The sequence below is a fragment of the Zootoca vivipara genome, chromosome 17, assembly GCF_963506605.1.
Source record: "Zootoca vivipara chromosome 17, rZooViv1.1, whole genome shotgun sequence".
Classification (NCBI taxonomy): domain Eukaryota; kingdom Metazoa; phylum Chordata; class Lepidosauria; order Squamata; family Lacertidae; genus Zootoca; species Zootoca vivipara.
Window position 1 is genome coordinate 12,183,344 of NC_083292.1, and position 12,483 is coordinate 12,195,826.

General features: G+C 47.0%; 1 protein-coding gene across 1 annotated transcript in view; it reads left to right on the forward strand.

Annotated features, from left to right (window-relative positions):
• Positions 1 to 12,483, forward strand: part of TXNRD2 (thioredoxin reductase 2) — a 69,961-nt gene that overhangs the window by 23,448 nt on the left and 34,030 nt on the right. The window contains exons 9-11 of the mRNA XM_035098261.2: positions 5,150 to 5,169; positions 6,828 to 6,919; positions 10,897 to 11,071. Coding sequence (XP_034954152.1) covers positions 5,150 to 5,169; positions 6,828 to 6,919; positions 10,897 to 11,071 — 287 coding nt within the window. The remainder of the gene's footprint in view (positions 1 to 5,149; positions 5,170 to 6,827; positions 6,920 to 10,896; positions 11,072 to 12,483) is intronic.

The window sequence follows — 12,483 nt, forward strand, 5'->3', positions numbered from 1 at the left end:
CTAATGGTCAGGGGTCCCTTTACCTGTAGTTTAGAGAAAAAGTGAGTAACAGGCGGCGAGACAGAATTTTTTTAAAATTACGTGTGGTGCTCAGAAAGTGGACAGAGAAAAAAGTTTGCCTCCCTCACTCCTAACACTGGAACTTGTGGAACCGTTGGAGGATTCAGGGTAGGGAAAAGGAGCGACTCCCTCATGAAGCGCATAGTTTAACTGCGGAACTCACTCCCACAGGAGGCAGTGATGCCCACCCACTGGGATGGCTTTAAAAAGAGGATTAGACAAATTCACCGGGGGGGGGGGTGACGACTATGGCTGCTATTGTTGTTATTATTTACTAGTCTCATTCAGCCCGTTAAGAAAACGGGCGCCAGAGGTGCGACGGGGCCGTGGCCTTCCCTCCCTTTTGTGCTCGGTCGCGGGGCGCGCCAGGAACGCAGTTAAACAAAGCGCTCTCCCATCGTGTCCCGCGGCCGAGCGCAGAGAGGGAGGGAAGGCCGCGGCCCCGCCGCTCCTCCCACGGGCCAGGTAGGGTTGTCAGGAGGAGGCGGAGGCGGACTAAGATGGCGGCATCGATGCCATCATCTTGGTCCGCCACCGCAGGGGAACGGGAGGCAGAGGGGTGAGGGGGGGAGAGAGCGCGCATGGCCAGTCCAGTCTTCGTCCAGTCCCTGTGTCTGTGGGGCACATGCGCATTAGCGTAAACCCAGGGACACAGGGAATTCTGGACGCAGAGACACAGGGACTTTATTATATAGGATTAAATTTCTATACCTCCCTTTATCCCAAGACCACAGGGCAATTTGCAATAGAAAAACGTAAAAATGCATATCATAATAACAAACAAAAACAGCAACAACACCCCCCAACACAGTTTTAAAGTCTATTGATGATTTAATGAGCCAAAGGCCTGGGAAAGAGGAATGTTTATGCCTGGCGCCTAAAGATTATGTGACAAAGGCTTTGCTCTGCCTCTACAGTGGGAGGCAGCAGTGTGTCTGAATACTGCAAGGGGTGGAAAGGACTCTTGTGCTCAAATCCTGCTTGCATCTGGTTGGCTGCTTATGAGAACAGGGTGCTGCACTAGATGGGCCTTTGGCCTGTTCCAGCAGGCTCTCCTTTACATGGCTAAAAATCTGCCCCGTTCCCCACGTGCAAACGGGCACACCCTTAACATTAAGTAACGTTTGAAGTTCGTGACTTGCGGGAGAGCAGAAAAAGCATCACGCTTCTTCATTTTGATTCGTTGACTGCCGCCCCTGCTTGCTCCACTCGCCAACACCACTTGTTCCTTTGCCAACCGCCCTTCCTGCACAGCTAACCAACCCCCCTTCCTTTTACACCTCACAGACCCGCCCTTCGCAGGCCTGTTGGCAGTCACGCAAACTGAAGCGTGGCGACAGCCTTACGTTTTTATGTATATAGGAAGATATGCTCTTGTAATGGGGGAAGAAACATCATCAGCAGATGTTAACAGTAAAAGCATTCTGTCAATCCCGATTTAAGAATACAAATTCACGTAGGCGATCCATATTAGGTGACCAAATGAGATTGGTTTTAGCTATGCGTTCAGGGGCAGTGAGAAGGGCTCGCAGGGTCCCACTTTCCTTGCTCATCTGTTAGCCCCCCACCCCACCCCCAGGAATACCATTTTAAGAGCGCCTGAACATCCGCAAAGTGCCACACTCTTGTCTTGTCTCCATTGTAGAAGCCAAATCTCAGGTCTGATCCTCCTGAGCCCCATCTATTCTCAGAAGCCGAATCGTGGTTTACGAGAGCCGGACAGTTGCAAGCCCGCCCTGTCTGTGCGGGAGCCGTAAGATAATATCTCTAGGCACATTCCTGTCACTCCACCCCTCGTGGCGGGGCGGAGGGTGGGTGACTCTCGGCGGGGCACCCACGGCATTATTTGAAGAGCCTGCTTTTTTTCTGAGGTGGAATTATATTATTAGTACCTCTTGGGGATTAGCTCTGACATGGCTATTATCTGCTCTAGCATTGCCTTATCCTTTTGAAAGGGCCAATGTGCAGGGCCACCCACAGGTTAGTTTGCCTTGCTGAGGAGTTGCTGTCTTAATGTACAATATTTGCACATTCTTTCCATCCCTACCTCTCTCCCCGAGTTAAAATCTGCCCGCAGATTATCCCCATTAATTTTCCCCTCCTCCTTTCCTTGGGTTTTCCTCTTTCCTGCCGTCGGGGCAGCCTTTTCGCAAACAGCTCAGTTTTTTCATAAAGAGCCCCCCTCCTCCATCACAACCAAAAAACCCAAAACCACTGTCTTCCCCTCCATCATTTTTTTAAATGGTTTTTGTAGTGAAAGGGTTTGGATTTTTTCTGTTAAGAAATGTGAGGAAACCTGGTCGGCAAACTGTGTTATTTCCCCTTCGATTGAGGGGGCAGAAAGGATTCTTGGGTACAGCAGCGGTTTTCCCAGTAGTGATGTATGGAAGTGAGAGCTGGACCATAAAGAAGGCTGATCGCTGAAGAATTGATGCTTTTGAATTATGGTGCTGGAGGAGACTCTTGAGAGTCCCATGGACTGCAAGAAGATCAAACCTATCCATTCTGAAAGAAATCAGCCCTGAGTGCTCACTGGAAGGACGGATTGTGAAGCTGAAGCTCCAATACTTTGGCCACCTCATGAGAAGAGAAGAATCCTTGGAAAAGACCCTGATGTTGGGAAAGATGGAGGGCACTAGGAGAAGGGGACGACAGAGGACGAAATGGTTGGGCAGTGTTCTCGAAGCTACGAACCTGAGTTTGACCAAACTGCGGGAGGCAGTGCAAGACAGGAGTGCCTGGCGTCCTCTGGTCCATGGGGTCACGAAGAGTCGGACACGACTAAACAACAACAACAACAACCTTCGTCTGATTGGATGAATTGGTTAAGAAGGAACATAGAAGAAAGATAGGAAACTGCGTTACACTGAGTCAAACCATTGTAAGAGACCATATGTGCCTGTTATCAGATATGCACACACATATTGAAAAGGAACACACACAAAAACTGCCCCCCACTCCATCCTACTTTCTGCCCTGGCCAGTCCAAACTGACATGGCTTGGAATGTGTTGGAGTGCCAATCCGCTCCTGCCCTCCCTGTGCAAATCTTGTACAGTTTAACAGTGTAGCTCCATTATCTCTGTCCTTGGACCAAGTCCCATGAAGTTCAGTGGCCCTTTCATCCCAGTTCAGTGTCTGTAATGTTGCAGCCATGATTGTCTAATGGTTTTAACAATCGACTTAAGATCCCTTTAATCGGGTGCAGTGCCGGATTTATGTATAAGATAAACAAGCTATAGCTTAGGGCCCCACTCTCTTGGGGGGGGGGCAAAAAAAAATTAAAGGAGAAAAAAACCTGGATGTACATTTCCAAAATATAAGATAAAAAACAAATAAAATAAAACCTACATACAGCAAGAGTGTTCTGTGTTGTGTAGGCTCCTATGATGAAGTAATGGGCCCCGCCTGCTAGCCAGCTCTCTAAAATATCACTGGTTTGCTCATTTCTGTATATAGGGTGCCTACATTCTGCATAGATTTTGCATTCTGCATGGACTTTTCAACAATTGTTGTTGTTGTTTAGTCGTGTCCGACTCTTCGTGACCCCATGGACCCATAGCACACCAGGCACTCCTGTCTTGCACTGCCTCCCGCAGTTTGGTCAAACTCATGTTGGTAGCTTCGAGAACACTGTCCAACCATCTCGTCCTCTGTCGTCCCCTTCTCCTAGTGCCCTCAATCTTTCCCAACATCAGGGTCTTTTCCAGGGAGTCTTCTCTTCTCATGAGGTGGCCTCAGCTTCAGGATCCAAGTATTGGAGCCTCAGCTTCAGGATCTGTCCTTCCAGTGAGCACTCAGGGCTGATTTCCTTAAGAATGGATAGGTTTGATCTTCTTGCAGTCCATGGGACTCTCAAGAGTCTCCTCCAGCACCATAATTCAAAAGCATCAATTCTTCGGCGATCAGCCTTCTTTATGGTCCAACTCTCACTTCCATACATCACTACTGGGAAAACCATAGCTTTAACTATACGGACCTTTGTCGGCAAGGTGATGTCTCTGCTTTTTAAGATGCTGTCTAGGTTTGTCATTGCTTTTCTCCCAAGAAGCAGGCATCTTTTAATTTCGTGACTGCTGTCACCATCTGCAGTGATCAAGGAGCCCAAGAAAGTAAAATCTCTCACTGCCTCCATTTCTTCCCCTTCTATTTGCCAGGAGATGATGGGACCAGTGGCTATGATCTTGGTTTTTTTGATGTTGAGCTTCAGACCATATTTTGCGCTCTCCTCTTTCACCCTCATTAAAAGGTTCTTTAATTCCTTTAATTTCAACAATTACTTGGATAAAATACATTTTTTTAATGTGTAAATGGCTTTAGATACTTATTAGGTCCATAAATTACCATGTAGCATATATTCAACACACAAAAAACAGCGGCAATTTGTTGTTGACAAAGGTCAGCTGGACCTATAACCTTCAGTAGCTTAGGGCCTCATCATACCTTAATCCGGCCCTGATCGGGTGATGTCTTAACAAGGGTTAAGGTAGAGGTAGATCTTAACCCTTGTCTCACACAGATGGGAGTGGACCCTCCCTACGCTCACCTGGGCATTTGCTTTCAGGGATTTCTTTTGAACCCACGTTGCCGAGAAATCTCGTCTGAATCACTTTCTCACATAGAACGTCAGTGCTGTTGATTGCCTATTGCAAAATACAACTACAACAAAAAAAGCATCGCTAGACTGAAGGGGCTCTAGGCGTGTTTAGGATTGCAGCCTGGCCGTGCAATTCTGTGCATATTTGCTCAGAAGGTAGTCCCACTGTGTTCAATGCAGCTATAATTTCCCACAAAGTGCTTTTTGGGGTTTGCAGCCTAAACGTTTTTCGATCACTGGAGGTACTTTGGGAGTGTCATGTAATTTCCAGCTGTTTTAACTTTTCAAAACGGGCACTCCAGTTGTTAAGCTCTGTGTATATGTTTCGATTTTGAAAAGCTGTTTTTTCTCTATCCCTGCCCACCCGTGTCTTTCTGTGCTATTTACCTGTAATCGTGCCACACTGTGCTCCAGAAAATAATTTGTTTTGGCTACAGCAATATGCCCCATCTCATTCCACTTCTCTTTTCTTCCCCTGCTTCGCATTGAACAGGTTGGTTGTCGGAGCCAGCTGTATCTTTTGTAAACGCTGTAATGATTTATTATATCACGTGACAGATTTGCGTTTCCTGTGAAGGTTCAATAGTCTCAAGTGTTGAAATCCATGGTTAAAATAAATCCATGGTTTAATTGTCACGGGGGCCCCTTAGCAGACAGCAACCATAGTCTGGTTAACCACTTTTATCTTGTTCATTGAGTTTGTTCCACGACAGATCACCACGCCTTTACAACATGTGTGCTACTGACTCTCAAACTTTGGGGTTTTTGAACTACAGACAACAAATCGGGTCTACTAGACCCAACATTTTAAAGCCATGTGGGCTAAGGTTGCTTCTGGGGCTCCTCCAGGATTAGGAACCCTGGAGGGTCATTACTTTCATGGCCCCAGTGCCCATTGGCTGTTGGGTGGTGAGTTCAACCCCGATGGGTTAACTGTGCAACTGAGACTGGTGACTGGGAGTGGCCACTGGGACCACATAACCCCAGCCCTAAAGGATCTACACTGGCTTCCAATATGTTTCCAAGCACAATTCAAAGTGTTGGTGCTGACCTTTAAAGCCCTAAATGGCCTCGGCCCAGTATACCCGAAAGAGTGTCTCAACCCTTATCATTCAGCCCAGACATTGAGGTCCAGCGCCGAGGGCCTTCTGGCAGTTCCCTCACTGTGAGAAGTGAGGTTACAGCAAACCGGGCAGAGGGCCTTCTCAGTAGTGGCGCCCGGCCTTCAGATGTCAAGGAAATAAACAACTACAGTGGTACCTCTACTTACGAATAACTCTACAGGGGTGCCTCGCTTAAAGAATGCCCTGCTTAACGAAATGATTTTTCGAGTGGAGGTTGCCTCGCTAGACGAATGCGTTTTACGAAAAATTCATCTAGCAAATCGCGGTTTCCCATAGGAATGCATTGAAATTCAATTAATGCGTTCCTATGGGCAAAAAAAAAATTCAAAAAAAATTCAATGCATTCCTATGGGATTCGCTAGACGAATTTTTCGCTATAAGAAAAGACCCGTGGAACGAATTAATTTCGTCTAGCGAGGCACCACTGTACTTACGAATGTTTCTACTTACGAATTGAGCTCCGTCCGCCATCTTGGATGCGGTTTAGATAGGATTTCTTCTACTTACGAATTTTTAGATAGGATTTTTTTCTACTTATGAATTTTTTCTCCCAATGCATTCTTATGGGATTCGACTTACAAATTTTTTCTACTTACAAATGTGCGTTCGGAACGCATTAAATTCGTAAGTAGAGGTACCACTGTATCTGACTTTTAAAAGACATCTGAAGGCAGCCCTGTTTAGGGAAGCTTTTAATGTTTGATGTTTTATTGTGTTTTTATATCTGTTGGAAGCCGCCCAGAGTGCCTGGCGAAACCCAGCCAGATGGGGAAGGTATAAATAATAAAATTATTATTATGAGTACATACACCACGGCGACCTCTGCTCCACAGAAAGAAGCTTTGCCAGCCCTGTGCTTGGTGCTTTGCCTGGTCCTTTGCCCTGCGGTTCTCAGACACCCAACAACCAGCTGGATGATAGGTGCTTGAGAAGCATCGCACTGGGCAGGACCAAAAGACAAAACATGGCTGCCTCACGTCTTCCTGTTCTTGTCCATTTGTCCTCTCAAAATACTCGAGCTGTTTTCCTTGACCCGCAACCCTCCAGATGTTTCCCTCGAGTGTGCTGGCTTTCTCACTGGCCTCGGACTGAATGCCACAGTTATGATGAGGAGCATCCCACTCCGAGGATTTGACCAGGTAAAGTTGTTTGCTGTTTTTCGGGCGCCTGACTCTGTCTTCTAGGTTTTACTGGCAGGTGGTTTGTTTCCAAGCTCCTTTGCTGTTTTCTGCCTGAGTCTACACAGTGTGGGGCTTGGCTATCAGATATCAGAAGAGGTCTCCTGCTCACGGTTCCTCGGGTAAAGGTAAAAAGGTAAAGGACCCCTGGACGGTTAAGTCCAGTCAAAGGCGACTATGAGGTTGTGGTGCTCATCTCGCTTTCAGGCTGAGGGAGCCGGTGTTTGTCCACAGACAGCTTTCCGGGTCATGTGGCCAGCAGGACTAAACTGCTTCTGGCGCAACAGAACACTGTGACGGGAACCAGAGTGCACAGAAACGCCGTTGACCTTCCCCCGCAGCAGTACCTATTTATCTACTTGCACTGGCATGCTTTCAAACTGCTGGGTTGGCAGGAGCTGGGACAGAGGAACGGCAGCTCACTCCGTCGTGGGGATTCGAACCACCAACCTTCTGATCGGCAAGCCCAAGAGGCTCAGTGGTTTAGACCGCATCCCTATTCATGGTTCATCAAGCCCAGTGCTGTCACTCTGGACAGATCACCATCCTTGGGCAGCAATCTTTCTCAAGCCCCCCCCCCCCAAAGCTCTTAAGAGTGTTAAGTGAGCCTTGCTGGGTTAAACCAAAGCCCACCTAGTCCAGCATCCTGTTCTCACAGTGGCCAACCAGATGTCCACAGAGAGCCTGCAAGAAGTACTTGAACACAAGAGTGCCCCCCCCCAGTTGTGATTCTCACTGACTGGCATTCAGAGGTGTGCTATTTCCGATGATGGAGTTAAAACATAGCCGCTGCTGCTGCTGCTGCTGCTGCTGCTGCTGCTGCTGCTTCTTCTTCTTCTTCTTCTTCTTCTTCTTCTTCTTCTTCTTCTTCTTCTTCTTCTTCTTCTTCTTCTTCTCCTTCTCCTTCTCCTTCTCCTTCTCCTTCTCCTTCTCCTTCTCCTTCTCCTTCTCCTTCTCCTTCTCCTTCTCCTTCTCCTTCAGAAACTGGCTATTCCAGACATTAGACCTGAGACTTTTTGCCTGAAAACACGGGTGATGAACCTCTTTTTTTCTATGAAGAGCCATTGAGCCCTGGGATAAAAGTCAATGCAGGTTTGCAACCAGCAGAGACAAAATCTAAACTGGGCAGAGTTTACAACATTTCAGAATTGTATACCTCTTCCCCTTTGCATTTCACATCTCATCCTTCCTTTTCTGTGCAACCCCATCCATCTCTCTCTCACCCGCACCTTTCACCCTCTGTGCCATCCCATCTTCAAGGACCACAAAGGTCGGGCAGGGGGGCACATGCAACCCATGGTCCACAGTTTTCCACATCGCCCAGGACTGGTTTGAAGGCCAGAGAGCGATGGCGCCCAGAGCCGTATTGCAGGGGAGACTTGCCTATGCCTTACCTTACTCCAGCTGCCTCCTCCCGCTGAGTGCTGGTGGTGGAGGGAGCTGTGGCGGTTTCACCCAGGCGGCTCACGGGGCCAGTGGCCTTCCTTTTCAACATTGCAACGTATCACTATATTGCGATGTTTAGCTGGTGATACATCGCAATGCTGGAAATCTGGTATCACCCAGCCCAGGGGTCAGCAACCTTTTTCGGCCGTGGGCCGGTCCACTGTCCCTCAGACCATGTGGTGGGCCAGACTATATGGGGAGGGGGGGGCAGAGAATGAGCAAATTCCTATGCCCCACAAATACCCTAGAGATGCATTTTAAATGCAAGGACACATTATACTCATGTAAAAACACACTGATTCCTGGACCGTCCATGGGCCTGATCAAGAAAGCGATTGCGCCGCATCCGGCCCATGGGCCCAGCCCACTGTAAAAAGCTCGGGCTTTAATTCTGAATTCGTTCAGTCTTTTCTGCTTTAGGGAAGTATTGTTGGGTTGACTCATGCCTCCTCATTAATTAATTGATTAGGATTAGATCCCACCTTGGAAAGGGGAAAAAGTCGGCCTGCGTTTCAGATTGAGGTGAGGTGTCAGCTGAGACGAAATAGGCGGGGGCTCAAGTCGGCACAGAGAAACACGGGAGTATCAAGTTTCAGAAGAGAACAGACCTCTCCCCCCCCTTTTTGCCAGTTGCAACTGAGAGCATGAGTGTAAAATGTATATTTTTTTTAGTTATTTAAAAAAAGCCAAACACCAGCACTTAAATTCTCCTGTGTGGGCGTTTTGTGATCTTTCCTTTACACGACTACCAGACTCATCCTTTGACGGGTGACAGTTTTGACTTATTGCCATCAACAGCTGTGGCATCTTTTTTGAACAAAGTTGTCAGTAGGAGCGTTTAGAGCCTGACAGCGGCATGGCATTGGTTCAAACATTTGGAGATGTCTTCTGCAAAGGCATCGTTTCCATCTGTAAAACGAGCCCTCCAGGATACCATAACGAGTCGCCTGTATTGACGAGGCATCTGACAGGTGCTGTGGGGAGGGGGTAAAAGCCTTTGTGTTGTTGGGGCTAGGTATGAAGTACAGCAGTAGTGGCCAAACTTGGCCCACCAGCTGTTTTTGGACTACAACTCCCATCATCCCTAGCTAACAGGACCAGTGGCCAGGGATGGTGGGGATTGTAGTCACGAAACAGCTGGAGGGCCAAGTTTGGCCACCACTGAAGTACAGGGTTCAAACAACCTGTTTCTTTTGGGTGCCCAGGCAGTTTGGGCACTGGAATCAGCTTTCTGCTAATCCCAGGCTTGGGTTGTGGGGACAAACTCAATTCACTTCCTATTTAAAAGTGAACCTTCCAGATTTGCACACTCCAAAGCAATTCGCAAATTGAAACACTTCCATCTTTTGAAATTCACACTTCTCTGAATTTTGCAATGCAGTTCTCAAGCAATGTGTGCATTATACCGGGATAACTTGTGCATAGATATGCATATGTTTATGAAAGTAACGTGCAAAAATGCACTACGTCGGGAGAAATTGCTTTGCGAAAAAGTATAGTGGGAGAAAATCACACTGGAATCGAATTTGTGGAATGTTTTCCTCCAGGAAGGCTCGCCTGGTGTCCTTGTTAAATATCTTTAGGCAGTAGCCAAAAATGTTTCTTTTTGACCAGGCCTTTGGCTGATTAACATTCTATGTCTTTTAAAATATGCTCGTGGGAAGGGGGTTATTGGTTTGTTATTATTTTTGTTCTTATTTTTATTGTGTATTGTGTTCTTGTTTTGTATTTTTATTTTATGAACCACCCTGTGATCTTCAGATTAAGGATGGTATACATCCTGGGACCCAGGTGGCGCTGTGGGTTAAACCACTGAGCCTAGGGCTTGCTGATCAGAAGGTCGGTGGTTCGAATCCCTGTGACGGGGTGAGCTCCCGTTGCTTGGTCCCAGCTCCTGCCAACCTAGCAGTTCGAAAGCACGTCAAAATGCAAGTAGATAAATAGGAACCGCTACAGCGGGAAGGTAAACGGCGTTTCCATGAGCTGCTCTGGTTTGCCAGAAGCGGCTTTGTCATGCTGGCCACATGACCTGGAAGCTATACGCCGTCTCTCTCGGCCAATAATGCGAGAAGAGTGCGCAACCCCAGAGTCGGTCATGACTGGACCTAATGGTCAGGGGTCCCTTTACCTTTACCTTACAAATTTTAATAATCATAATAATAATATGCTGATGAATTTTCATGAGGGCTTTAGAAAAGCAAACTGATAACTAAACTTAAGATTGGGGAAATGAGAAACTGAGAGAAACCAAAATTGATAGATTTAGCCATTCCCACCGCCAGCCAATAGCACTACGGTATTTATTTCTGTTGTGAGGCGGTGGTTACCGGTACTTCTCATATGCCACAGGAATGGAAACCCTCTTTCAGACTGAGGACCACACTGCCTTCTGGCAACGTCCTTCAGGCCACATGCCCTGTAGCAAGTAAATGAAATATAAAAATTAAAAATAAATGCAGTTTGCTTATTCGTTTTTCTCATCACCTTTGTAGCAAATGGCTACTCTTGTAGCAGATCACATGGAAGGCCACGGGACGAGATTCCTGAAGAAATGTAGCCCAACGAAAGTGAAGAAGGCGGAGAACGGCCGGCTGCGCGTGACGTGGAAATACCTCGATTCTGGCAAAGAAAAGTCGGACGAATTTGACACAGTGATGTGGGCAGTAGGTAAAAAGAAACTGCGTTTTGAAATACCTCTGGCAGCTCCTTTTCCTTTTGTTCCCACTCGTGATTTTTTTTAAAATGCAGCACAGGGAATGTTGGGGGAAGGAAAGTGCATGGGAAGCGATAGGGATGCAAGAGTGATCGCAAACACCTCTCGGTTCCCAGCAGTGTTCCATATACAGTGGTGCCTCGCTAGACGAATTTAATTCGTTCCACGGGTCTTTTCTTATAACGAAAAATTCGTCTAGCGAATCCCATAGGATTGCATTGAAATTTTTTTGAATTTTTTTTGCCCATAGGAACGCATTAATTGAATTTCAATGCATTCCTATGGGAAACCGTGATTCGCTAGACGAATTTTTCGTAAAATGAATTCGTCTAGCGAGGCAACATCCACTAGAAAAAACCTTTCGTTAAGCGGAAATTTCGTTAAGCGAGGCACCACTGTACAGTGGTACCTCTGTTTACAAACACAATTGGTTCTGGAAGTCTGTACTTAACCTGAAGCGTACTTAACCTGAAGCGGACTTTCCCATTCAAAGTAATGGAAAGTGGATTAATCCGTTCCAGACGATTTCTTGGAGTACTCAACCTGAAGCGTACTCAACCCAAGGTATGAGTGTACAGTGGGACCTCGACTTACGAAGTACTCGACATCCGAAGTTTTCGACTTACGAGTGGAAAAAGTGGCCACGTGCTTACGCTTTTTTCGACATCCGAACAGAAAACCCGTTCGCGGCTAGATGCGGTTTCCTCGACTTACGAATTTTTAGATGCGGTTTCCTCGCCTTATGAATTTTTCCGTTTCCAATGCATTCCTATGGGAAACGGCTTTTCCTATGGGAAACTCAACTTACGAAGTTTTCAACCTATGAGTGTGCATTCGGAACGGATTAAATTTGTAAGTTGATGTCCCACTGTAATTGGTTCCGGAAGTCCGTACTTAACCTAAAGCGTACTTAACCTGAAGCGAACTTTCCCATTGAAAGTAATGGAAAGTGGATTAATCCGTTCCAGACAGGTCCGCGGAGTACTTAAACTGAAAATACTCAAACCGAGGCGTACTTAAACCGAGGTATGACTGTACGGAGGGTTGCATCCAATCTTCTCTGTCTGCTAGCACGAGAGTGAGATTTAATACTGTGTTGCAGAGGAACCCAATGCAGCAGTTGCCCTAGTAGAAATTGTGCTATCTGTCACGCAACGACACTGAGCTACAGTCTAGGTGCCGCATTCTGGGTTAGTTGTACTTTCTGGGTCACCTTCAAAGGTAGCCCCACGTAGAGCACATTGCAGTAGTCCAAGCGAGAGATAACTAGAGCATGCACCACTCTGGCGAGACAGTCTGCGGGCAGGTAGGGTCTCAGCCTGCGTACCAGATGGAGCTGATAAATAGCTGCCCTGGATACAGAATT